A 27,693-nucleotide genomic window follows, 5' to 3' on the forward strand; every position below is an offset into this window, starting at 1 on the left:
TATCGCTTGTCCATTTCTCGACTGACCCCTAGGTGAGTTTGCTTACATCACTGCGTGGGTGGTACTTTTTTAAAATTCATGTTTACAGGACATGGGCTTCACTGGTTAAGCCAGCATTTATTGTCCATCCATAATTGTCCTTGAGAAGGTGGTGGTGAGCTGCCTTCTTAAACCATTGCAGTCCACGTGGTGTAGGTACAACCACAGCGCTGTTAGGGAAGGAGTTCCAGGATTTTGCCCCAGCAACAATGAAGGAACGGCGATATATTTCGCAGTCAGGATGGTGAGTGACTTGAAGGGGAACTTCCAAGTGGTGGTGTTCCCATGTATCTGCTGCCCTTGTACTTCAAGGTCGTGGGCTTGGAAGGTGCTGCCTAAGGACCCTGGTGAGTTCCTGCAGTGCATCTTGTAGATGACACACGGCTGCTACTGTGCGTTGGTGGTGGAGGGAGTTAATGTTTGTGGAAGGGGTAGCAATCAAGTGGGCTGCTTTGTTCTGGATGGTGTTGAGCTTCTTGGATGTTGTTGAAGCTGCACTCATCCAGGCAAGTGGAGAGTATTCCATCACATTCCTGACTTGTGCCTTGTAGGTAGGTGGTGGACCGACTTTGGGGAGTCAGGAGGTGAGTTACTCGCTGCAGCATTCCTAGCCTCTGACCTGCTCTTGTAGCCACAGTATTTATATGGCTAGACCAGTTCAGTTTCTGGTCAATGGTAACCTCCAGGATGTTGATAGTGGCGGACTCAGTGATGGTAATGCCATTGAATGTCAAGGGGGGATAGTTTGATTCTCTCTTATTGGAGATGGTCATTGCCTGACACTTGTGTGGTGCAAATGTTACTTACCACTTGTCAGCTCAAGACTGGATATTGTCCAGGTCTTGCTGCATCTGCACGTGGACTGCTTCAGTTCGTGGACTGTGCTCAGTCCCATGTTAAACTATGTGTGCCAGACTCCTCCACTACAATTATTGTCATAAAACAAAAATACTGAATGCTGGAAACATTCAGCAGGTCTGAGAGTATCTGTGGAGAAAGAGACAGTTAATGTTTCGGGTCTGTGACCTTTGATCAAAACTCTGCCTTTGTCTTCTCGGCAAGGGCACTGGTTCTGTTTTGCGCTCCAAGATCTGTCCAATACCTTTGAAATCCAGACCATTCCCCTCTGCAACATCTATCAAAACATGTGTTTGCATAATCTGCTTGTAGCCAACTGGCTGGGATGTGGGAGGCTGGCATTCAATCTAATGCTCTGCGCCTCAAAATGCCTTCACAACAATATTATCTTGCTCTTTCGCATATCATTGCCTCCAAAGTGACAAAAACGACTTGAACTGCTCACTCTTCCTCTGCGGAATTTTCTCCAGCCATTCTATTATACCCTTTACCCTCAAACCTGAGAGGAATCAGACTATTCAGGACTCCTTGTCAATGTTGCAAAAAAAAGGCTCTTACTCTATCTTTCTACTTCGGGCAGATTTTCTCAGTTGATTTTCTTTGACACCATCACATCACTCTCCAGCCCCCCCCCCCCCCCCCCCCCCCACCCAATTTCCCACCTTATCCCCATAACCCTTGATTCCTTTACAGATTGAAAATCTGTTTATCTCAGCCTTTTTAAAAAATTTAGAGTACCCAATTATTTTTTCCAATTAAGCGGCAATCTAGCGTGGCCAATCCACCTAACCTGCACATCTTTTTGGGTTGTGGGGGCGAAACCCACGCAAACACGGGGAGAATGTGCAAACTCCACACGGACGGTGACCCAGAGCCGGGATCGAACCTGGGACCTCGGCGCCGTGAGGCAGCAATGCTAACCGCTGCGCCACCGTGCTGCCCTATGTTTATCTCAGCCTTGAACATACTTAATGACGCAGCCTCTTCGGCCCTCTGTGGTGAAGAATTCCAGATTCTCTACCATCAGAGAAGAAATTCCTCCCCACCTTAAATGGGCGACTCCTTACTCTGAAATTATGTCCTCTGGTCCTAGACTCTCCCACACAAGAGGAAACAACCTCTTAGCATCTACCGTCAGGCCCTCTGAGAATCCTGTATGTCTCAATAAGGCCACTTCTCATTCTTCTAAATTCCAATGAGTATAGGCCCAATCTACTCATCTCTCCTCATAAGAAAATCCCTTCAAACCAGGGATCAACCTAGTGAACCTTCTCTGGACTGCCACCAACTGCCGGTTTATCTTTTCTTAGGTAAGGGGACCAAAACCCTTACTAGACGATGTTAATCTACTGATGACTTTACTCCTTTAATTTGCAATGAAGAATGTTTCAAAGTAATAGTAACAGGTGTAGCAAAATGAATTAAGTATTAATTACATGATTGTTTTTATCCAGATTTTTGCATTAAATGTAGTCGGCACGACACTGAAATTGAAAAGATTTCAATAACATAGGCATGTAGCTCAAGGGGATGAAGAGGTGAACCAAAAATGTTAACTTCTCTGCTCTTCCAGATGGCAATTTATCTACTCCACATTCCAAGATTTTTCTTTCAGATTTCCAATACACACAGATATTCTTTTTATCTCAAATAATTCAATCAAATTCTGGAATGCCACTTCGCTCATTGACAAACAGCTACAGATTATAAATCGTCTGAGGATTTATTTGGAGCAATTTCTTTTACATTTCAGTTTCCAGTCAATCATTTAGAAATTTTACACTGTGTCGTGGCAACGCATTCTTTCCCTTTTGCTCTATAAAGTTTGGAAGTTCCACTGTGTGTGATCAGAACGCACCACTATGCCACAAAATCAGTTGACTCAATTTGTACATTACAGCCAATGCTGGAAAATGCATCGAGAGGGTTTCCCAGAACTAAAAGTTAATGTTGAAAGGGTGCTGCAATAGAATATATGCTTCAAGTTGGTAATTAAGCACAGCTGCCCCCAGCTGAGGAAGAATTTGAGAATAATTGCACGATAATATAAACCAGTTCACCCCGGGTGTCGGAGAGGAACTGGGAGAGTTGGTGCCTTTACTTTGCTGTCTTGCCAATAAGTCTGTTTTAAGATACAGGCTACCTTTAAATTCATCCTTCCTCAACATACAATGTCTGGAATTAACACTAAACCCCATCTGTGTGGATTGTCAAATTTAAGTGAACACTGTTAATCCTAATTTTGTTCTCTTTTTGGATTGACAAACGGTGAGTGGTTAGCACTGCTGCCTCACAGCACCGAGGTCCGAGGTTCAATCCCGGCTCTGGGTCATTGTCCATGTGGAGTTTGCACATTCTCACCGTGTCTGCGTGGGTTTTGCCCCCCCCCCACAACCCAAAGGATGTGCAGTATAGGTGGATTGGCCATGCTAAATTGCCCCTTAATTGGAATAAAAAAGAATTGGGTACTCTAAATTTTTTTATTTTTTTTAAACTTGTTTTTGGTCCATGGATCTTCTATGGAGACATACCTTTAAGTTGAGCAGGGGAAGTGAGGAACTCAAAAGTTGCAAAATAGAGAGATTAGAAGGATTTGGTTTCATTGGTTGGTTGGTGGCCAATGAATTGGCAAGGGACTGTATTCTGCCTGGCAACAGACAGTGATTGGGTCCTGCCAGTTAGGGATTATTCAGAGAACGCAGCAGAAAGCTCTTGGACCCTGAGGAGAGGCTGTGTGTTGCTCTCGCTTTCTCCCAAATGTTTCCTGCATGCTGTTTCTGAGTCTGCAGAGAAGTCTTGAGACCCTGAGGAGTCTACAGTAAAACCATTACAGACTGAAAGCAAAGATCTCATCCAACTGCAGGCCTAGACTGAAAGAATCTAACTGGAAGACGTCCATCTGAAACAGAGATTTTTATCCTTTTATTTTTCGTATTATGTTTACATCCCCTCTTTCCCCTCTGTGTTTGTCTGTCTTGTGTGTGTGTAGAAGGTGGGATAAGTTAATTGGGAGGGGGGGGGGGGGGGTAGAAATGATAGTAGTTAGCCAGTTGTATTTGTTGCCTATTCAATTATAGTTATTGTTATTAATAAAAGTTAATTGTGTTTAAATTTACAAACCTGATGACTGTAGATATTAGGCAGCCAGAGACAAAAGACCTCAGGTATTTTTAAAATTAAGAGTCAATTTAAATTGTGTGGAGACTCCAGGTGAAGTGGGGCTGGAATTGACTGCGCAGTAGTGGGGCTGGAATTGACTGCGCACTAGTCCAGCGCGCCGTGACAAAACTAACAAAGGCAAATCAAGGGATGGCTAATATTTCTTCTCTTCCGAAAACATTAATTAAACATTCAACCCTGTCACAAATCTATCCATCCTTTTACTGAAAGAGATCTGAAGGCATCTGACTAAATTAGCATTGTGTTCATTTTCCTGCAAGGCAGAAATCAACAGTTTGTGGCCACGTACCTGCCTCACTGACGGTGAGGGAGATCTCCTCACAGAAACAGCGCAAAAACTTAATATGCCTCCTCATACAGAACTTCTGTAATCTGACAGTCCTCAGCATTAACTGACATCTGGCATTCATTTTTTTAAAAAGGAACCAGCGGGGGATGGGGGAAGGGAAAGAGAGTGGAAGGTATAGAAACTGAACAAAGGAAAATAAATTTAAAACAATGAGACATTGAAAATAAAAACACTTCTTCCCTAGACTAGGGCTTTCGATTCAGTTCGAAAACAGTGATTGCTTGCTAACACGCAAAGGAGGCTTCACATTAAAAACAACAGAGAACCTCCTGTTGATTTTGCATGTTTTACTCTCAACATATATTTTCTGAGAACATAGCATGCTTTGAATTTTGTTATTTTATACCCCTTGCTTCAGTTGGGTACAATGATCTGATACTGTATGGTACTGCTCCAATAACCCATACCGTTCCGATATATAAAACCATAGTTTGTTCAATTTGGAGCCTCTATGTGCCGAAAATAAATAAACTAAAACCGGAGAGTCAGTAGTCTACGGGGATAAAAGGGCTGCTAGCGACTAAATCTGACACTTCAGACTGTTCACTCCTGAAATCTTGTACACGACTAACATCAAAATCTCCAGGGGTTTAAACAACTCCTCAAAATCAACTGAAACATTCAAACCACAGTTTATATTAAACCATCCAGCTATTTTTCTGTAGATGTGGTTGATCCAGTTGTTTAAATAAAAAGGGGGAATTCTAATGGGTTCTCCAGCTTAGTAGGCCAGCACTGAACCGACAAATTCCGTAAAGTCAGAGCGGCATGCGGGGCAGTGGTTAGCACTGGGACTGTGGCGCTGAGGACCCGGGTTCGAATCTCGGCCCTGGGTCACTGTCCGTGTGGACTTTGCACATTCTCCCCATGTCTGCGTGGGTTTCACCCCCACAACCCAAAGATGTGCAGGTGAGGTAGGTTGGCCACACTAAATTGCCCCTTAATTGGAAAAAAATAATTGAGTACTCTAAATTTTAAAAAAAAGAATAAAAATCTTCCCTAAAGTTTTTTTTAAAATAAATGTAATATACCCAATTAATTTTTCCAATTAAGTGGCAATTTAGCATGGCCAATCCACGTAGCCTGCACACCTTTTGGTTTGTGGTGGTGAAACCCACGCAAACACGGGGACAATGTGAAAACTCCACACGGACAGTGACCCAGAGCCGTGACCTCGGCGCCGTGAGGCAACAGGGCTAACCAACTGTGCCACCGTGCTGCCCAAAACTTCCCTAAAGTTGGGATGAGGGATGATCCTGAACGGCCAGCTTGTAACTGTTAGATTTAAATGTTGCCTTAATCATGTTTTGAAGTAGTCAAGGATATTGGATTTCTCCGTATCTCCTCTAGATTGCTACACAACCGCAAAAGGATGGAGTTATCCTGAAGTAATAATAATAATGTTTATTGTCACCATTTCCGGCACCATTTTGGGTACACTGATGGAGAATTCAGAATGTCCAATCCACCCAACAAGCACTCGGGGACTTGTGGGAGGAAGCCGGAGCACCCGGAGGAAACCCATGCAGATATGAGGAGAACGTGCAGACTCCGCACAGACAGTGACCCAAGCGAGAATCGAACCTGGGACTGTGAAGCAACAGTGCTAACCACTGTGCTACCGTTCCACCCTAAGTAACCAGAATGTAAATAGAAACTATACAAGCATTTCTACAACCTGAACGTAGTCAGGTAGATCGGTTCCGCTGCAAGATTACTGCAAGGGATTAAATTCTGTCTTTCTTAAAACAGCTTTTGCATATATTCTAGTTGCAAGATATTTTCTTGGAGGTCAAATTATTGAGCATCAAGGGAAGAAGAGCTCCCTCAACCTTTTTGAAAGTTTTTTTTTTAAACCAGTGACAGATTGAAGAACTCCAATATCAAGAGCCATAAGCAGCGTGTCTTGTCAAGAGGGGCTTTCTGAGTGGCTGCTGAAATAGTAGCCATCGTGACTGTAGCGGAAAATTCACAGCATCAAACCAGGCATGCTGATGACTCTACTTATTAATATAAATAGGGGCAAATAGTCCCTAGTTCACCCTCTAGTAAAACAAAAACATCCAGTACAAAAAACTAAGCAATCAGCTGAGATAAAACTGCATCAGACTCACATCAATCATTCATTGTTAAAGCAGTTAGTGCATTTTAAAAGCCTACTAGTTGCTCTGTGCCAGAAAGACGTGCACTAAAATGTCAGATGTTTGGCTAATCACAAGATGTAAATGCCATGGTACAAATATAACCAGGCAAATAACATAAATTAGATCTCAGGAGACAAGACACGAGGATTTCATTCATCTCATCATATTAAAAGTACTCAGCACAGTGACATAGTGGTTAGCACTGCTGCCTCACAGAACCAGGGACCCCGGTTAAATTCCAGCCTCGAGTCCCTTTGCACATTCTCCCCGTGTCTGTGTGGGTTTCCTCCGGGTGCTCCGGTTTCCTCCCACAGTCCAAAGATGTGCAGGTTAGGTGGATTGGCCATGCTAATTTGTCCCTTTGTGCCCAAAAGGTTAGGTGGGGTTATAGGGATAGGGCGGGGAAGTGGGCCTAGGTAGGGAGTGGGAAAATGCTGGAAAATCTCAGCATGTCTGGCAGCATCTGTAGGGAGAGAAAAGAGCTAACGTTTCGAGTCCGATGCTTTGACAAAGAGTCATCGGACTCGAAACGTTAGCTCTTTTCTCTCCCTACAGATGCTGCCAGACCTGCTGAGATTTTTCAGCATTTTCCCTTTCGTTTCAGATTCCAGCATCCGCCGTAATTTGCTTTTTTCCCTAGGTAGGCAGTGGGCCTAGGTAGGGTGCTCTTTCAGAGGGTGGGTGTAGACTTGATGGGCCGAATGGCCTCCTTCTGCAATGTAGGGATTCTATGGATTCTATGAAAAAATTGTCAAAGGTTCAGTTTTGTCCATTATCTCTCCGGTACAATGATAACATCATTTTTAAATTATCCTAACAAGCTTCTTGGACGAAGAGTGCCACCCCTAGGAAATAAATAACAGCATTATTAATATTCCACAAAATACCAATTAGAATTGGCTTTGCAATTCTGACATTCAATGGAGAGTTCCTGCCATTATATAAATGTTAGAAACTATTTCAGGGGTGAGGAGAGACAGAATGAAAACAGATCCTCTATGGATGACAGCATATTTTTTGAAGTGCCTTTCTGCTCACAAGTATTTTGGTTTGGCCAGGAGTAGTCACTGGAAAACACAACAGGAGGGTCAAACAAACATTTGGATAGGGTTAGGAGCAAATAGGTTTTTATATGTTACCTACTGCATCGTGCGCGTTGGAAATGTCTTCTTCTGAGACAAGGTTCAAGCATTAACTTTTGGCTTGACTAAATCAAATGGGAAGCTGCTATATACTGAATAACGGTCTTAAACAGTTTGGAATTGATCCATACAGATCCTGGCTTGGTTCTTGTTCTCTGCTGACTTAGTGGATGTGAGCAAAGATGCCAGAGGAATGATTTTAAGTAGTCACAACATCACTGAGCTTAGGTGAGGGAAATCGATTAGGCTATCCACTCCTCATCAGGATCCCTGTTGATATATGTGTGTGTGTGAGGATGTTAGTTGATGATAGGATCAGGATCGATTGTGATAGCCTCCACAATCAAGCAGCCTGCCAGGATTCACATTACAAAATGATTCACTAGAGGCCAGAACACAAGCACAGCAGTGGCTGTAGAAAGAGTCAGCTAGCCAGCTCCCTCTGGGCTGGGGGGGGGGGGATTCTGCAGAAACAAAGCAAAATCTGGACTGTATGTGAAGGGCTCCCAAACAAAGCACACTCACCTGTTCCTGTACCAGTGAGATCCAGGTCTGAAAGAGCAGGTCCAGTCTGGCTTTGTGATACTTCCGAGTCGTTTTCACAGCAATAAAAATGTCACTGAGCTGCATTTTATGCTTGCTGCTGTGCAGGGGGGCGTCCCACAGCAGCGCTGCAGCTTTCTCCTCGGCTCCAAGACCAAGCTGATCGCTCCCAAAGCCCTGCAGCCCCTTCTCTCTGACACGAGTGCGGAGAAGGAGTTTGGCAGCTCGGTGCCGGCTCCGCTCCCTCCCCGCGGCACCGGGGGAGTCGCTCGTGAGCCTCCCGGCTGAGGGACGTCCCGTCCGGCTCTCCTGCCTGGAGATGCCTCGAGCCCGGGTCGCATTCCCGAGGGTTCTGGGGGGCCGCGGGGGTCGCGACAGCTTCAGGTCCGAGGGTCCCCACTGCTGGAGTCCCATCAGGAGCAGCAGAGAGGCGCAGAGGGTGAGGGCGAGCAGGAAACAGAGTTTGCTGTTTGCGCTCCCACGTAAACGCATCGTCTGCTGCTCAGTCTCTCAGCCCCCTGGGGCAGGGGAGCTGCTGTTGGGGCAGTTCCAGGACCATGTCTGCTGGGACGCCCGCCGCTGTCACAGCCCCCAAACTCTCTCCCACTCACACCGTGCTCGCTGGCAGCACTGTTTGTTTCCAACACCCCCCCCTAAGGATCAACAAGCAGCCAGCAAACATGCAAGAGCTCACAACAGCTGGGGAAGTGCTGCCCTGCCTTTGAACTGGATCGCCACCTCACTTGGAGGACTAGGCTTCTTCCCAATCTAATTCACACAATGTGGGCAAAAACATTCTTTCACACCCCCCCCCCCCCCCCCCAATGACAGTTACAGGGCAGAACTTTGCTCCAACTTTTCATTTTTTTTTAATGCCTTTCCATAAAGTGAAAAATTCAAGAAAGGTATGGAAAACTTTAAGCATGGTATTGTGTTAAATAATTGGGATGGGGAGTGTTTTGTTATGCTCTTGAGGGAGCTTAAGCTGCTTCCTTGATGTGCACTCTGACAAAGGAAGGTTCAGACTTGGAGATAGCTTTAACACATTTATTAAACTGTTAACGATTCTCCTACTTGGATTCTGCTCTCCTGTTAATCCTGCTATAGCTACTCAGACTGACAAACCAGTCTGTTACAATCCACGTGGTGGGTGTGATGTGTTTCAAATCAACCCTGTGTACTCACTAAGTGTCTCCACTGGAAAGAGGACGTTCATGTGTGCTGTGTCATTTTATATGGGTTGGTGTAATGCCCCCCTGTAGTAGTGTCACCTCTGTGTGTGTGTCGTGAATGCCCATTGGTCGTGTCCTATCTTACTGACCTATTGGTTGACTGTGTGTCATGTCTCTGGTGCTCCCTCTAGTCTAGCTAGTCTACGTGTATTTACATTAACCCCTTGTGTATTTACAGTGATGCATATCACCACATCCCCCCTTTTTTCGTGTTACATATTTTCTGTAAAGTGTTAAAGAAAATTGAACAAAAACAGGTAGATAAGTGATGCTATGTGCAAGTTATGATAACAGTGATCATTAAACAATAAGTCCAAATCATATGCATGAGTCCAAAATTCATTAATCATTATGGTCGAGTGTCTTTCTTGTTTGGTTGGTGAGGTGGTGATGTTGATGGTGGCATTGCTTTGTAAATGCCGTCAGTGTCCCTGTGCATAAGGAACCAAGAAGTGGTCAAATCACTATTGTCTGATTTGGAGTCTTTTTTTCTTCCGATGCTTGTGGTAGCGATGTATGCAATCTGTGTCGTCCCGCCATGGTATGTCATGGTACAGAGCTGAGCAGTAAGTGTCCTGCATTTGCAGAGTCATACCATGTTGTACCAGTCGTAGTTCCAGTGGCGTTGTGTTTGTCGTGCTTGTTGTCGACGCTGTTGCATTTGGTACGCTGCTGGATGTTGTCTTTGATATCGTTATTGTGTTGGTTGGTTTTGTTGTTGTGTTTGTTACGCTCAAGGACCACAGTCTGTGGATAATACGAGTCCTTCACACAGTTACTTGTGTCAGCGTGCTTTGTGGCATCTGCTGTTTCCTTGAGCGTGCCGTCACTGAGTTTGCGGCACTCCCCGTCTGGAGTCAAGTCCGGCTTACTTGAATCAGCTTTGGCTTGTCGATGCTCCCCGTCTGGAGTCTGGTCTGTTTCACCTGAGTCAGTTTTGGCTTCTTGGAGCTTCCCATCTGGAGTCATTTCAGGTTCACTTGAATCTTCTGAAGTTTTGTGATGCTCCCCCTCCGGAGTCAAAACATTCAGGAATGCATTTGCTTGTGGAGAGGCTCGAGCGAATGAGGTTTGAAGTAACGTGGTGTCACCGGAGTCACCAGTAGTCTCACTGTGATTGTCGAGTGCCTCTGTACACACTAGCTGAGGTCTGTCACGTTGCACATCTGGTGTGGGACGTGGGATGCCGTCGTCACTTGTCACACATACAGTGAGTAGAGCCTCAGTGTCTTCTTGTCGTTCACTTGAGCTGGGTAGACTGTCAGAGTCTTCTTCTGGTGGCTCAAGCACTCTGGGTGGACTGTCATAGTTGCTTTGTTGTTCACGTGAGCGTGGTAGACTGTCATAGTCTTCTTGCTGTGCACTTGAGCATGGCAGACTGTCATAGTCTTTCTGTTGTTCAGTTGAGCGTGGCAGACTTGCATCGTCTGCTGATGGTTGCTCAGAGGAGGTTGCTAGATCCTCATGGTCTTGTTCATGCAAGGACTGCGCTTTGGAGTCTTGCATTGCTTCTATCGTGGAGTCTGTTCACGAGCTCGCTGTGGAGGCTTGTGTCACTGGAGTCACGTGCAGTTGTCTCGCTGTGGGGTCTTTCATTGCTTTCTCTGTGGAGGCTGGGACCCTTTGTGGTGAGTGGACCACTCTCTGTGTGGAGTCGGGAACTCTTCGCAGTGCGTGGACCACTCTCTGTGTGGCAGCAGGCCGCTCTCTGTGGGCTTGTACCACTCTCTGTCTCTTGGCATCAGGCCGCAGCATAATCCTGCACTCACGAGTCGGGATGTCATAAATGCTGGGCTGAGGATTCCCCAATCCAAAGAACTCGTCGTCGGGGTCTTCAATGTATAACACTTATAGTTGCGGTTCGGATTTGGTACTGGGGTAGCCACCACCCAAGGTGAAATCTTCGTCTGAGTCATTGTCTTCCAAGACCATAATCATCACATTTTGTGTCGGAGCTGGCATTGGGCTCACAATGTCCAAAGAAGAATTCAAGGTCTGAGTCATAGTCTTCAAGGACTGTATCATCTCTTTGGGCGGTGCTAACTGCTTGTTGCAGGGTTCTGCGGAGGTTACTTTCAGCTACTGGTCGAATTTCAGTCATTGTGCTGTCGTTCCAGGTGAAAGAATCTGGTTTTGAGACTTAAAATTTTTTTTTTCGTGTTTTGGGACATTTCCCCTTTAAGTGGGCGTAGTCCAGAGCCTCTGACATCATGAAGCATGTGACATAGGTTGTAGGAAGCGATTGCGCATGCGCATATCGCTGTTCCTTTACTTGGGGCCTTTTTCACAATTGCGCATGCGCTGCTTCTCGTTCTGTGCGCTCTTCGCGCAACTGCGCATGTGCAGCACCTTTTCCAAGATGGCTGCAAATCAAAACTGCCGTTCGTTGCTGCAAGCCTACCTCGTGGTGAGTTTTGGCGCCTCCTTTACTGTTTTTTCCTGTATGTTCCTCACAGAATTCTTGGAATTTGTCCAGGACTGCCTGGAAGTCGCTTTTGTTTTGCACCTTTGAGTATTTGAAGGTCTGGAAGATTTCAGCTGCTCTTGGACCCGCAACGGTGAGTAGAAGCTTTACTTTCTCTGCATCCGCCACACCATCTAGGTCGGACGCTACCAGGTAGATCTCGAATCTCTGCCTGAACGCACGCCAGTTTTCACTGAGATTGCCTTGGTACCTGAGCTGCTGTGGAACCGGAATCTTGAACATCATCTTGCCTGGCTGCTGTTGCTGGTTGTCACTGTCTGCTGAATTGTAACTATATGGATTTAAACAGGTCACTCCTGGGTACCATGTTTTGTTATGCTTTGACGTGGCATAAGCTGCTTCCTTGATGTGCATTCTGACAAAGGAAGGTCCAGACTCGGAGATAGCTTTAACACATTTATTAAACTGTTAACGATTCTCCTACTTGGATTCGACTCTCCTGTTAATCCTGCTATAGCTACTCAGACTGACGAACCAGTCTGCTACAATCCACGTGGTGGGTGTGATGTGTTGAATCAACCCTGTGTCTGTACTCACTGAGTGTCTCCACTGGAAAGTGGAAGATCATGTGTGCTGTGTCCTTTTATATGGGTTGGTGTAATGCCCCCCTGTGGTAGTGCCACCTCTGTGTGTGTCGTGAATGCCCATTGGCCGTATCCTATCTTACTGACCTATTGGTTTACTGTCTGTGTGTCATGTCTCTGGTGCTCCCTCTAGTGGCTAGCTAGTCTACGTGTATTTACATTAACCCCTTGTGTATTTACAGTGATGCATATCACCACAGGGAGGGTTGGCGGTTGGGAGGAATTAGTTCTACCTGGTGGAGACCAACGTGGTCTATTAACCCAAACCCTCTTTGGTCTAGGGTCAGGGCCGGCTCAAGGCACCGGCAACTCGGGCTGTTGCCCGGGGCGCCATGTGCTAGGGGGCGCCAGACTCGGGTCCCGCGCATGCGCAGTTGGGCCGGCGCCAACCAGCGCATGCGCGGCGGCCGCACTCCCCCAGGGCGGTCCCCCCCCCCAAAAGTCCGTCCGCTTGCCCGCCCCACCCGGGTCCGTCCCCCCCCCTCGGGTCCGCCCGCCCCGCCCCCCCCCTCGGGTCCGCCCGCCCCGCCCCCCCCCCTCGGGTCCGCCCGCCCTGCCCCCCCCCTCGAGTCCGCCTGCCCCGCCCCGCCCCCCCCCCTCGGGTCCGCCCCCCCCCTCGGGTCCGCCCCGCCCCCGCCCCCGCCCCCCCCTCGGGTCCGCCCCGCCCCCGCCCCCCCCTCGGGTCCGCTCCCCCCCTCGGGTCCGCGCCCCCCCTCTCGGCCCCGCCCCCCTCTCGGCCCCCCCCCCCCCAAGGGCGCCGAAGTTCAGCTTGCCCGGGGCGCCAGCAACCCTAGGGCCGGCGCTGTCTAGGGTAATGGAAATAACATCAGGTAAGCCAACATTTCCAAGTGGGACGCAGTGCCCGGAGGTAATGTAATTGAACTAGCAATCCAGAGTCCTAAAGGACATTGTAGTGATCTCTATATGTTTTTTTTGTTTTTTTTTAAATTTAGAGTACCCAATTCATTTTTTTTTCTAATTAAGGGGCAATTTAGCATGTTCAATCCACCTACCTTGCACATCTTTGGGTTGTGGGGGCGAAACCCATGCACACACGGGGAGAATGTGCAAACTCCACACGGACAGTGACCCAGAGCCAGGATCGAACCTGGGACCTCGGCGTCATGAGACTGCAGTGATATCACATCTCTGTATATGTTCATACATGATTAGTTAATGTGCAGTCAGATGATCACTAGATGGCAACACTGACAGGAGCTATATAAGGAGATTCCCCTCTTTCTTAGTGTTAGTGTGTGTGTAGCGCCGCGAGAGGATAGACGTGACCAGCTCAGAGTGTAGTGTATTATATCAATTGTTAATTTAATCTTATCTTAGTAAATTCTATTACTAGTCAAAGTATTAAAGTGAAAGAACTCACAAGTATATTATTTTGTTATCAATAAATAATTTGTCATCAACTGGAAGACTTTGCCTGTTTATCATCAAGTTAAATACAACTCGGCAAGACAAATGAGTAGTATATATATTACATCTCTGTACTATAACAGACATGGTTGCAAGACTGGGTTTGTAGCAGATGGTGAGGGAACTGACTAGAGGGGGATCCTACTTGACCTCATCCTCACCAGGATGGTCTTCACCTGAACCAGAGGGGTACCAATATCCTGGGGGGGAGATTTGCTAGTGCTCTTCGGGGGGGTTTAAACTAATTCAGCAGGGGGATGGGAACCTAAATTGTAGTCCCAGTGTACAGGATTTTGAGAGTAGTGAGGTCAGGGATAGGGTTAAAAGTTCGAAAGAGGGCACCGGCAAGCAGGACGCTGGTTTGAAGTGTGTCTACTTCAACGCCAGGAGCATCCGGAATAAGGTGGGTGAGCTTGCAGCATGGGTTGGTACCTGGGATCTCGATGTTGTGGCGATTTCGGAGACATGGGTAGAGCAGGGACAGGAATGGTTGTTGCAGGTTCCAGGATTTAGATGTTTCTGTAAGAACAGAGAAGATGGTAAAAGGGGGGGGGGGGTGTGGCATTGTTAATCAAGGAAAGTATTACGGCGGTAGAAAGGACGCTTGAGGACTCGTCTACTGAGGTAGTATGGGCCGAGGTTAGGAACAGTAGAGGGGAGGTCACCCTGTTGGGAGTTGGCTATAGACCTCCGAATAGTTCCAGAGATATAGAGGAAAGGATTGCAAAGATGATTCTCGACAGGAGCGAGAGTAACAGGGTAGTTGTTATGGGGGACTTTAACTTTCCAAATATTGACTGGAAATACTATAGTTCGAGTACTATAGATGGGTCAGTTTTTGTGCAGTGTGTGCAGGAGGGTTTTCTGACACAGTATGTAGACAGGCCAACAAGGGGCGAGGCCACATTGGATTTGGTACTGGGTAATGAACCCGGCCAGGTGTTAGATTTAGATGTAGGTGAGCACTTTGGTGATAGTGATCACAACTCGGTTATGTTTACTTTAGCAATGGGCAGGGATAGGTATATACCGCAAGGCAAGAATTATAGCTGGGGGAAAGGCAATTATGATGCTATTCGGCAAGATTTAGGATGTATAGGATGGGGAAGGAAACTGCAGGGGATGGGTACAATTGAAATGTGGAGCTTTTTCAAGGAACAGCTACTGCGTGTCCTTGATAAGTATGTACCTGTCAGGCAGGGAGGAAGTTGTCGAGCAAGGGAACCGTGGTTTACTAAGGAAGTTGAAGCACTTGTCAAGAGGAAGAAGGAGGCTTATGTTAGGATGAGACATGAAGGCTCAGTTAGGGCACTTGAGAGTTACAAGTTAGCCAGGAAGGACCTAAAGGGAGAGTTAAGAAGAGCGAGGAGAGGACACGAAAAGTCGTTGGCGGATAGGATCAAGGAAAACCCTAAGGCTTTCTATAGGTATATCAGGAACAAAAGAATGACTAGAGTAAGATTAGGGCCAATCAAGGATAGTAGGGGAAAGTTGTGTGTGGAATCAGAGGAGATAGGGGAAGCGTTAAATGGATATTTTTTGTCAGTGTTTACACTGGAGAAAGACAATGTTGTCGAGGAGAACACTCAGGTTCAGTCGACTAGGCTAGATGGAATTGAGGTTCAAAAGGAGGAGGTGTTAGCAATTTTGGAAAATGTCAAAATAGATAAGTCCCCTGGGCCAGATGGGATTTATCCTAGGATTCTCTGGGAAGCCAGGGAGGAGATTGCAGAGCCTTTGTCCTTGATCTTTATGTCGTCTTTGTCGACAGGAATAGTGCCGGAAGACTGGAGGATAGCAAATGTTGTCCCCTTGTTCAAGAAGGGGAGTAGAGACAACCTGGTAATTATAGACCTGTGAGCCTTACTTCGGTTGTGGGTAAAATGTTGGAAAAGGTTATAAGAGATAGGGTTTATAATCATCTTGAAAAGAACAAGTTGATTAGCGATAGTCAACACGGTTTTGTGAAGGGTAGGTCATGCCTCACAAACCTTATTGAGTTTTTTGAGAAGGTGACCAAACAGGTGGATCAGGGTAAAGCTGTTGATGTGGTGTATATGGATTTCAGTAAGGCGTTTATAAGGTTCCCCACGGTAGGCTATTGCAGAAAATAAGGAAGTATGGAATTGAAGGTGATTTAGCGGTTTGGATCAGTAATTGGCTAGCTGAAAGAAGACAGAGGGTGGTGGTTGATGGCAAATGTTCATCCTAGAGTTCAGTTACTAGTGGTGTACCGCAAGGATCTGTTTTGGGGCCACTGTTTTGGGGCAAATGTTTGTCATTTTTATAAATGACCTGGAAGAGGGTGTAGAAGAATGGGTTAGTAAATTTGCAGATGACACGAAGGTCGGTGGAGTTGTGGATAGTGCTGAAGGATGTTATAGGATACAGGGGGACATAGATAAGCTGCAGAGCTGGGCTGAGAGGTGGCAGATGGAGTTTAATGTGGAAAAGTGTGAGGTGGTTCACTTTGGAAGGAGTAACAGGAATGCAGAGTACTGGGCTAATGGCAAGATTCTTGGTAGTGTAGATGAACAGAGAGATCTCGGCATCCAGGTACATAAATCCCTGAAAGTTGCCACCCAGGTTAATAGGGCTGTTAAGAAGGCATATGGTGTGCTAGCCTTTATAAGCAGGGGGATTGAGTTTCGGAACCACAAGGTCATGCTGCAGCTGTACATAACTCTGGTGCGGCTGCACCTGGAGTACTGCGTGCAGTTCTGGTCACCACATTATAGGAAGGATGTGGAAGCTTTGGAAAGGGTTCAGAGGAGATTTACTAGGATGTTGCCTGGTATGGAGGGAAGGTCTTACGAGGAAAGGCTCAGGGAATTGAGGTTGTTTTCGTTAGAGAGGAGAAGGCTGAGAGGTGACTTAATAGAGACATATAAGATAGTCAGAGGGTTAGACAGGGTGGACAGTGAGAGTCCTTTTCCTCGGATGGTGATGACCAACACGAGGGGACATAGCTTTAAATTGAGGGGTGATAGATATAGGACAGATATCAGAGGCAGTTTCTTTACTCAGAGAGTAGTAGGGGCGTGGAACGCCCTGCCTACAACAGTAGTAGACTCGCCAACTTTAAGGGCATTTAAGTGGTCACTGGATAGACATATGGATGAAAATGGAATAGTGTAGGTCAGATAGGCTTCAGATGGTTTCACGGGTCGGCGCAACATCGAGGGCCGAAGGGCCCGTACTGCGCTGTAGTGTTCTATGTTCTATGTTCTAAACTACCTGTTGCATTTGTCCATGACAATATTGGTAGGAGTGACCGCTGCATACTCCTTATGGAGACCAAGTCCCGTCGTCACATTGAGGAAAACTTCCATTTTGTTGTGTGGCATAACCACTGAGCTAAATGGGATAGATTTCAAACCGATCTAGCAACTCAAAACTGGGCAATCATTACACGCTGCAGATCATCAACAGGAGAACTGTAAACAACCACAATCTGTAAACTCGTGGCCCGGCCTATCACCCCACTCTAAAATTACCATCAAACTGGGGGTCCAACCATGGTTCAATGAAGAGTACAGGAGGACATGCCAGGATCACCACCAGGTATAACTAATATTGATGTATCAACCTGATGCCAAACACAGAAGCAGTATGCAATAGATATTCAAGTCATCCCATCCAACAGATCAGATCTAAGCTCTGCAGTCCTGCCCCAACCAACCATGAAAAGACTAGGCTGAAGGGTTTGCAGCCATCTTCAGTCAGAAGTGCAGAGTGAGTGATCCAGCTCTGCCCCTCCAGATTCATCAATGATCTTCCCTCCATCCTAAGGTCAGAAGTGGGATGTTTGCTGATGATTGCGCAAGGTTCCGCACCATTTGTGACATCTCAGATACTGAAGCAGTCCACACCGATATGCCGAAAGATCTGGACAATACCCAGGCTTGGGCTGAGAAATGACAAGTGACATTAGAGCCTCACAGATGCCAGTAATTGACCATCTCTAACAAGAGAGAATCCAACCATATCCCCATGACATTCAATGGCACTAGCACAGTTGAATGCCCCATTATCAGCATTCTGGAGATTTACCACTGATGGGAAACTGAAGTGAACTAACCGTATATTTGGGGCAGCACAGTAGCATAAGTGGATAGCACTGTGGCTTCACAGTGCCAGGGTCCCAGGTTCGATTCCATGCTGGGTTACTGTCTGTGCGGAGTCTGCACGTTCTCCCCGTGTCTGCGTGGGTCTCCTCCAGGTGCTCCAGTTTCCTCCCACAGTCCAAAGGATTTATCATAGATGTATCATAGAATTTACAGTGCAGAAGGAGGCCATTCGGCCCATCGAGTCTGCACCGGCTCTTGGAAAGAGCACCCTACCCAAGGTCAACACCTGCACCCTATCCCCATAATCCAGTAACCCCACCCAACACTAAGGGCAATTTTGGACACCAAGGGGCAATTTATCATGGCCAATCCACCTAACCTGCACATCTTTGGATTGTGGGAGGAAACCGGAGCACCCGGAGGAAACCCACGCACACACGGGGAGGATGTGCAGACTCCGCACAGACAGTGACCCAAGCCGGAATCAAACCATGGACCCTGGAGCTGTGAAGCATTTGTGCTATCCACAATGCTACTGTGCTGCCCGTGATTGGCCATGATAAATTGCCCTTAGTAACCAAAAAAGTTAGGAGGATTTTGTGAGGGCCACGAAGAATCCAGCACGAGTTGAAGGATAGGAAGAAATAACATTTATTTACAATAACATATATACACAGCAGCAGCAACTCCTTTGCTTTTGCTTCTCCTCTTCTCCAGCCGGTTCCAAACTGGCCAGCTTTATTTATGCAGGGAATCTTCTAATGATTTCTCCGCCCCCTCATTGGGGAAGCTCATACTCCCAAAGGATTGTGGGATTGCCATTAGTCCCCAGCCAATGGTAAGTAGGCAGGTTATAACATCCCTCCCCCCCGCAAAGTCCAAGGAATCCACCGAAGACTCTGGTGAAGGAGGGCGTCGGACTCATTTTGCCGCAGGCCGGACACCATTTGTATGAGGCGCTGGATCGGGCGGCGTGTAACGAGACGGAGAACGTCGCTTCCGTGATGAACGGCATAACGGTTGTACATCCATAGCCCGTGGGCCCGAGGATTCCCTCTCTGAGGCGTCCTGTGTCTCCATCTAGGAGTCGGAGTCTGCTGCCTCCGTCATCTCGGCATCTCTATCTCCACGCGGCTCTGCAATGACCTGCGCAGGCTTTAAGTGCGGCACCAGAGGAAAACTGTGAGGAATACTTTCCATTGTGTCTGGTCTCTGTGGCTGTAGAAGTGAGCTCCGGGGGCGGGGAATCTTTGGAAGGGATGGTCTTCTGGACCGAACGTGGTCTACATGCTTGCGCTGGAGACAACCCTGGGCTTGCACCTGGTAAGAGATAGGGTCCGTTTGGCGAAAGATTACGCCAGGGACCCACTGGGCACCAACAGCAAAATTCCGAACGAACACTGGGTCACTGAGCGCAAATTGCGAATCGGCCGATGCCGAGAAAAACCATGTCCCTGCTGTTCTTATGTGCGGCGTACTTTTGCGCCAATGTCCGAGAAAACCATGCTAAAGCGGGTGCGAAGTCTCCAGCCCATTAGGAATTCCGTGGGAGCTACCCCAGTCACCGGATGTGGGGTAGTCCTATATGAAAACAAAAAACGAGCCAGTCCCATGACCATTGACCCAGAAGACTGCTTCTTTAGGCCTCATTTGAATGTCTGCGCTGCGTGCTCCGCCAACCCATTTGAAGCCGGGTGGTATGGGGCAGTGCGGATATGGCGTATGCTGTTCATCTTCATGAATCTCGCAAACTCCTCACTTGTGAACAGAGTGCCATTGTCCGTGACCAGCACCTCGGGGAGGCCACGTGTACTGAAAGACAAACACATCTTGTCGATTGTTGCGCAGGACGTTGTGCCTATCATCTTATGCACCTCTAACCATTTAGACTGGGCATCGATTAGTAGAAGGAACATGGATCCTTGAAAAGGGCCGGCGAAATCTGCGTGCAAGCCTGCACAAGGTCGCCCTGACCATTCCCAGTGATGTAGGGGCGCGGCCGGAGGAAGCTTCTGATGCTCCTGGCAAATGGAGCAGTTTTGGCCCACCTTCTCAATGTCGCTGTCGAGGCCTGGCCACCAGACATAACTCCGGGCCAACATTTTCATTTTGGTCACGCCTGGATGCCCATTGTGCAAGTCTCTCAGTATCAGCTCCTGTCTTTTTTCCGGGACAATCACACGCGTCCTCCACAAGAGGATACTGTCTTCCATGCTAAATCCTGATAGCTTGGAGAAAAATGCCCGCAACTCGCCTGGGAGCTGTCTATGCTGCCCTCCATACAGGACTATGTGCCGAACCTTTGACAGGACTGGCTCCGACTGGGTCCACTCACGGATCTGTGATGCCGCTGTGTCCATAAAATTTAGGGTTGCAACCACCTCACCGGTCGTGGGGGTCGACATGGGGCCGGATCGATAAAGGCAATCGGCTCAGTGCGTCGGCATTCTCTATCTGGGTTCCTGGTTTGTGCTTCAGAGAATACTCGTAGGCAGCGAGCAACAAAACCCAGCGCTGGATCCGTGCGGAAGCAATGGGCGGTATTGGCTTATCCTCTCGGAAACGTCCCAGCAGAGGCTTATGATCAGTCACAATAGTGAAGTGGCGGCCATACACGTACTGGTGGAAACGTTTCACCGCAAAGACCACCGCCAGGCCCTCCTTCTCGATCTGCGTGTACTTCTTTTCCGCTGTAGTCAATGTGCGGGAGGCGAAAGCTATCGTCCACTTGGCCTCATTCTCCATCTTGTGGGACAGGACGGCCCCAATACCATACAGGGATGCATCACATGTGATGAGCAAAGCCTTTCCAGGATCATAGTGGGTTAGTAACCCAGACGATGACAATTGTTGTTTTACCCGCTGGAAAACGGTTTCTTGCGGCTGACCCCAAACCCAGGTGTGATTCTTCTTTAGCAGAAGGTGCAACGGGGCCAGCGTAGTTGCCAGATTGGGGAGGAACTTCCTGTAATAGTTTACGAGGCCGAGAAAAGAACGAAGATGCGAAGTATCAGTCGGGGCAGGGGCCTGTTGAAATGTCAATGTTGGCTCAGCTAACAACTTTCTCTGGGTGGCCGCATTGTTAATACTACAAACCAAATAGTCGTGCAACATTTCTGACAAAGTCTCACCATAGTCACAGTACTCCGCAATCCTGCGTAGCCTGGTTAGAAACTCGGCAAGGGATTCTCCTGGGGTCATCTCAGCAGTATTAAACCGGTAACGCTGGACTATCGTGGACGGGGTTGGGTTAAAATGTTGCCCCACTAAGTTCACAAGTTCATCAAATGTTTTGGTGTCCGGCGCAGCTGGGTACGTAAGGCTCCTAATCACCCCAAACATATGCGGGCCGTAGGCGGAGAGCAATATGACCACCTGGCGCTCGTTTTCGGTGATGTCTCTCGTCTCCTCTCCTCTCCTCTCAAAAAAAAATCACCGTGGGCCCAAGTACCCCTTTTAAAATAGGGAAACTGAAAGAAAGGCAATTTTAAGTTGAATTTTGGATGTTTGGCCCATTAATGCTGTCATGATTTGCTGTACTAGTCTTCGCCAAGTTTATGCTTGGAAAAATTCTGATGTAAGCGCTGTCCCCTCACTCATTGATGTTAAATCTTAACACTTCTGTTGCAGGAACAGTGCTATGAGTAAACGTCTCCAAATTGTCAATCCCACAAAATTCAAGCAGGTAAGACAAATGGCATAAAAAACCAACTGGAGTTCGAAATGAATGGAGCAGTGAGTTCAAAGAGTTTGGTCAAATTAATTTGTCACTTAATCTGCAAGAGAGGAAAAATATTTATGCTATTAATTTAAACTGTTCATTTTTAATGTAGAAGAGCTGGTTATTTGGTTACAATGACTTATCTTGGCCTGAATCCTGGAAAACGTATTTGGGATATGACCTTTGGTATTCAATAAATTTATGTACTAAAACAAAATGTTTGGATGCAGTTTTCATGTATAGAATACTTTAAAAATCCTGCAACTAGCATGCACTTGCTGTTTGTCAGACTTGGAGGATCTCTAGTTTGTCCCATATTCATAGAATCCCTACAGTGCAGAAGGAGGCCATTCAGCCCATCAAGTCTGGACCGACCCACTGAAAGAGCACCCTACCTAAGCCCACTCCCCCACCCTATCCCCATGACCCCACCTAACCTGCACAGCTTTGGACACTAAGGGACAATTTTAGCACGGCCAATCCACCTAACACGCATATCTTTGGACTGTGGGAGGAAACCGGAGCACCCGGAGGAACCTACACAGAAATGGGGCGAATGTGCAAACTCCACACAGACAGTCACCCGAGGCTGAAATTGAACCTGGGAGCTGTGGGGCAGCAGTGCCACCCTGTCACGTCCCACCGGCATGTTATGAACCACTTAAGCAAGGGCAGCACGGTGGCGCAGTGGTAGCACTGCAGCCTCACGGCGCCGAGGTCCCAGGTTTGATGCCGGCTCTGGGTCACTATCCGTATGGAGTTTGCACATTCTCCCTGTGTTTGCATGGGTTTCGCCCCCACAACCCAAAAGCTGTGCAGGGTAGGTGAATTGGCCACGCTAAATTGCCCCTTAATTGGAAAAATGCATTGGGTAATCTAACATTTTTTTAAAAAATAAATAAATAAATCACTTAAGCAACTACTTATACATGCCTTTGATTGTCTGGCTATTCCAGGCTGACCTCAGCCACATTTTCAATGTTTTCAACAGTCAGCCGGCCCTTGCGAGTTCTCCGTGTGAGTGAATGTGTAATTTGTTTGGCAGCTAAGTCGACCTTGCCCCTAGGTTTAAAGTGCATTCAAACATTTTTCATTTGGTTGAGCAGACCTTGCCCTCAGGTTCCTGCTGTAACGGTGATTTTGCATTCATATTTGACAAGTTTAGCATTGGTGTAAAATGGACATTGCTCTGCACCGATACCAAACCTATATGTAAATCAGACATGAAAGTCTTAATTGACACCAAGGCAGATTGAGACTACCTCCTCTGGGGTAGTTCATTCCATTTAGTTCCTGAGTCAAGCCACCTGACAACAGATTTATCCTACCTGTACTCTACAACTGCAGTAAATCAATACTATGTTTGGAGTGCACGTTGAACATTCATTTTGTTTTTAGCCTTGGCCTCAGAAGAACATTTCAATTATTTATTTTATTACACATTTTGCCACCTGGGAACAGAATTTAGATACATTTTGACTGCGAACTATCCAGTCCTCCAGGTTCCCAGTAATATGCAAGTGAAGTCTGACACTGTGTTTAAAGTTCATTTTTCGGTCACAAGGCTGCCTATGCTCCAGGTTCCTAGCAGTGTTTAAAATTTACTGTTTGCATGTCCAGAATGCCTCCTGAAGCTCTATTAATAGACGTTTGTGCAATTAATTTTTCTCTATCTGGTTTTGTCTTGAATGTAATGGACCGGTGGTTGGAAATTATGACACATTCTTTTGTTTCTGTTTATGTTGTAATACTTTCCATATATAATAAATCTTGCTCTGGTGTTTCTTATATTCTGCTTCACTGCTTCCAAACTCCATTCTTCACTTTCCCCTATTCCCCCCTCCTTCGAATCCTGGTCTCGTTTCCCTTCCCAGTGCTTGAACACCCCATGCTATCACCCCATTCTACCCCACCCAAGTACAGCAATATCCAACAACTCCCTTCCTGTACTCCCAGAACTCCAATGTTCAGATTCCAAGCCCCAAATGCACACTTCCTCCATATACCAGCTACCCTCCAATTATCACAGATGCACACATCGCTGCCACAGACCGTAACGTAGTCAAAAATATAACTATTTTTAAAAAATAAACTTAGAGTACCCAATTTTTTTTTCCAATTAAGGGGCAATTTAGCGTAGCCAATTCACCTACCCTGCACATCTTTGGGTTGTGGGGGTGAGACCCATACAGACATGGGGAGAATGTGAAAACTCCACACGGACAGTGACCCGGGGCCAGGATCGAACCCGGGTCCTCACCACCATGAGACAGCAGTGCTAACCACTGCGCCAACATGCCGCCCCGAAAATATAATTCCTATTTCTTTCTTTCTAACCCCTTCCCAGATCCCAAGGTTCCTCTCCCTGTACTCATCAAATTGCATTTTCAAACCTTTCTTTGTACGTTTTCCTTCATTGTTTTTTTTCTCATTGAATTATTCTGCCTCTGTACTTTCCACTCCTCTGATCCCTCAGACAGTACGGTATAGAAGGTTATGCTGATAGGTGAAGAGGGGTGACAGGAGCCCTTATGGAACATAAGCCCTGACTTGGATCAGTTGTTCTCTATCTGTGCTATACATTCTGTGTAGTTCAAATTACTAGATGATCTCCTGTGACATTGAATACAGGAAGTCAGACGACAACACCAATGAAGTACTTTTTAACTACAGTAACATTTGCAATGTGGGGTGCAGATCGGCCAATTTGCACACAATCCTACAAAAAACAATCAATTAATCATAGAATCCCTACAGTGCAGAAGGAGGCCATTCGACCCATCGAGTCTGCACTGACCCTCTGAAAGACCACCTTACTGAGCATCAACCACCCCCCCGCCATCCCTGTAAACCCATAGCCCACCTCATATTTGGACACGAAGGGGCAATTTATCAGGGCCTATTCACCTACCTGCACATCTTTGGACCGTGGGAGGAAACCGGAGCACCCAGAAGAAACCCATGCAGACACGGGGACAATGAGCAAACTCCACACAGTCGCCCAAGGTTGGAATTGAACCCGGGTCCTTGGCGCTATGAAGCAGCAGTGCTAACAACTGTGCCGCCGTAACCACTGTGGCACCATGCTGCCCTATGACCATATCGGAAATGATCAGACAATGTTTTACTTCCAGTAGTAAGTATCACAATATATTTTTGTGTTCAATTGAAAGGGAAAATGGAACCTTAGCCTCATCATGTCTCATCATCAATACATTCACCATATTCACATAATGTTCCTAATATATTCAAATAATAGATTACCTATTACATCATATAATCTTCCTCTTTTGTCCTTCCTCTCCCTATGCATTCCCATTAAGATATAATATTTCCTTTCCTTTTAGTCATAAAATAGAAAAGTCTCTGGTTTGCTGTGAGCAATACCATCGGACGTCTGCTAATAGTGTATTACAAATCCTAAGGCTGTGCATAATTTATTTTTCCAGTTCCACATCCACATTTAGATTGAAAATAGCTCTGAAATGTTGTCATGCTGTAATTAAACACTTCCACTAATTGTTTCCCTGCAGAAGGATCGGCATCTCCATGCATATTACAACCATTGGTGAATGGATGTCCTCTGCAGCCTTAAATTAATGCAATGGTGTTTGAACATCAACTTGCAAGTGTAAAACACCTTTTTACGTAGGAAAATATCTCATGGTGTTTCAGAGAAGTGCAATCAGACAAAAATTGACATGAAGATAAAAATACTTAGGTGGTTGTTTTTTGACTGGCCGTACGTTGAGGGAGAATTCAGAATGTCCAATTCACCTAACAAGCACATCTTTCGGGGCTTGTGGGAGGAAACTGGAGCACCCGGAAAAAACCCGTACAGACATGGGGAGAACGTGCAGACTCTGCACAGACAAGTTTCACAGTAACTTCATTGCAGTGTAATTGTAAGCCGACTTGTGACACTAATAAAGATTATTTATTTATTTATTCAAAGGGCCTTTTCTGAGCTGTAGACCTCTATGAAAATGACACTACATACCGTGATGGGTAAGTAAAAGCTTGATCAATGAGGTAGTTTTTAAGCTGGATCTTAGTGGACGAGAAAGAGGTCTGGAAGTTATGGGAGGAATGCCAGAACCTGGGATTGACTAACCGGTAATGATGGAGTGCAGGGAGTGGGGCAGTGTAAGAGGTCAGAGTTGGAGGAATACAGTATTCATGGAGTATTCATAAAAGTCTGAAGGAGGTTACAAATCTAAGGAGGGGCAAGGTCAAGAAGGAATTTGTAAACAAGTTTGAGAATTTAAAAAAAAAAAAGAATGTGTTGGTTGACTGGGAGCCAGAACAGGTCTGCAAAGACAGAAGGGATGGATGGGTGGGACTTGGTACAGTTTAGGATATGATTTAGGATGGTCTTGATTTCATACAAGCTGGAGGATGGGAGGCCGGCCAGAAGACTGCTAGCACAGGCATGTCTGGAGGAGACAAAAGCAAGGAAATGAATCTCAGCAGCAGGTAAGATGAGACAGGCAGTGTTATGGAGGGGGAAATAGCGTTTTTTGTAACAAAGAAGAAATGGAATCGTTAGCTTAGTATGTTATCAAGTAAGACAGAAAGCTTGCAAAATGTCTAGTTCAGCCTGAGATTGTGGCTGGGAGGGGGAATGGAAGCAGTGAAAAGGGAATAGATTTGTGGTGGGGGGTGTCAAAGATAAGAGCCTGGTTTAATAAGGACAAGGGGAGTCCACATTGAGGATAATAAGAAACAAAGTTTTATATACACACACAATATTTGCGCTACCTGGTAAATTCCCCTGCCAGGTTCCCCTCTGGGTTGGTGCCACACTGGCCAACCTTATATACAGTGGTTAACTGAGATACCCTGCTCCTAGCAGGAGAGTTTGTACTCCGCAAGGAACACCGGGAAGATAAGCATTCCCACCCCGTGCGGGATATTACATTCCTCCCGCTAAAGTCCGAAGACCCCTCCGACGAGCGATGAAGCGGAGAAGGAAGGGCAGGAGGAGGACGTTGGAGTTTTGTTGGCTCCGACAGGTCATCATGGAGCTGATGCGCTGGGTCAGTCGGAGTATACATCGATGGTGAATGGCATTTATGGCAGGAAGATTGTGGCAGACAAACGTCAGCAGGCGGCTGAACTACACAATCAGTGTCTGAGACCTCAGAGGTTTGTGTCTACATCTCGGAGTCGGAAGACACAACATCGGGTATGTTGGCGTCAAGAGAGACTGGAGGCATCACAGCAGCCTGGTTCGGCAATGCAGCTGGAGGATCCAGGGCCAGCTTTTTTCAAGGCACTTCACGAGGGAGAAATCTCCATGAGCGAATGTGATCAAGGTGCTGTCTCATCAGTTGCCTCCAGACCCAAACTTGGTAAGAGACTGATCTCGTTTGATCGATGACAATCACAGAGAGCCAGTATACACCGTCGGTGAAGTTACGAACGAACACCGCGTCGTAAAATGCAAAGTGTCGAAGAGGTCCACATCGAACTGGGCAGTGCCCTTGCAAATCTTGGTTACAGCACACCTTTGCACCGATGTCCGGTAGAGTCAAACTCAAGTCGAATACGAAGCCCACAACCCATTAACATCTCAGCGGGGCTACTCCAGTTACTGCGTGCGGTGTTGTCCTGTACGAGAATTAAAATCTTGCCAATCTTGTGTCCATCGAGCCAGATGCCTATTCCTTGAGTCCCCTTTAACCGTCTGCCAAAGCATTCGTTGCTGGATGGGATGGAGTGGTGCGAACATGGCGGATCCCGTTGCTTTTCACAAAAGCGGCAAATTCTTCACTCGTGAAAGAAACCCTGTTATCAGTCAAGAGTACCTCAGGGATTCAGTGGGTGGAAAAAGAAATGCCTAATCGTTCGATGGTCGCTCGGGAGGTGATCAATGCCATCTTGCAGAGCTCCGGCCACTTTGAGTGGGCATTCAC

At 46.7% G+C, this 27,693-nt stretch overlaps 1 protein-coding gene and 1 long non-coding RNA gene across 3 annotated transcripts in view; one reads left to right on the forward strand and one right to left on the reverse strand.

Annotated features, from left to right (window-relative positions):
• Window positions 1–8,924, reverse strand: part of rfng (RFNG O-fucosylpeptide 3-beta-N-acetylglucosaminyltransferase) — a 51,745-nt gene extending 42,821 nt beyond the window's left edge. For both annotated transcript variants that reach the window (XM_038776952.1, XM_038776951.1), the window contains exon 1: window positions 8,238–8,924. In XM_038776952.1, the coding sequence (XP_038632880.1) occupies window positions 8,238–8,747 (510 nt within the window). In that variant the 5' untranslated portion in view covers window positions 8,748–8,924. The remainder of the gene's footprint in view (window positions 1–8,237) is intronic.
• A 142-nt stretch (window positions 8,925–9,066) lies between these two features.
• Window positions 9,067–25,917, forward strand: LOC119953064. The gene is made up of 3 exons (XR_005457950.1): window positions 9,067–9,160; window positions 21,685–21,739; window positions 25,731–25,917. It is a non-coding gene; the product is annotated as an uncharacterized LOC119953064 (long non-coding RNA).
• Window positions 25,918–27,693: the final 1,776 nt, after the last annotated feature.

The sequence above is a fragment of the Scyliorhinus canicula genome, chromosome 18 (assembly GCF_902713615.1).
Source record: "Scyliorhinus canicula chromosome 18, sScyCan1.1, whole genome shotgun sequence".
Taxonomy (NCBI): domain Eukaryota; kingdom Metazoa; phylum Chordata; class Chondrichthyes; order Carcharhiniformes; family Scyliorhinidae; genus Scyliorhinus; species Scyliorhinus canicula.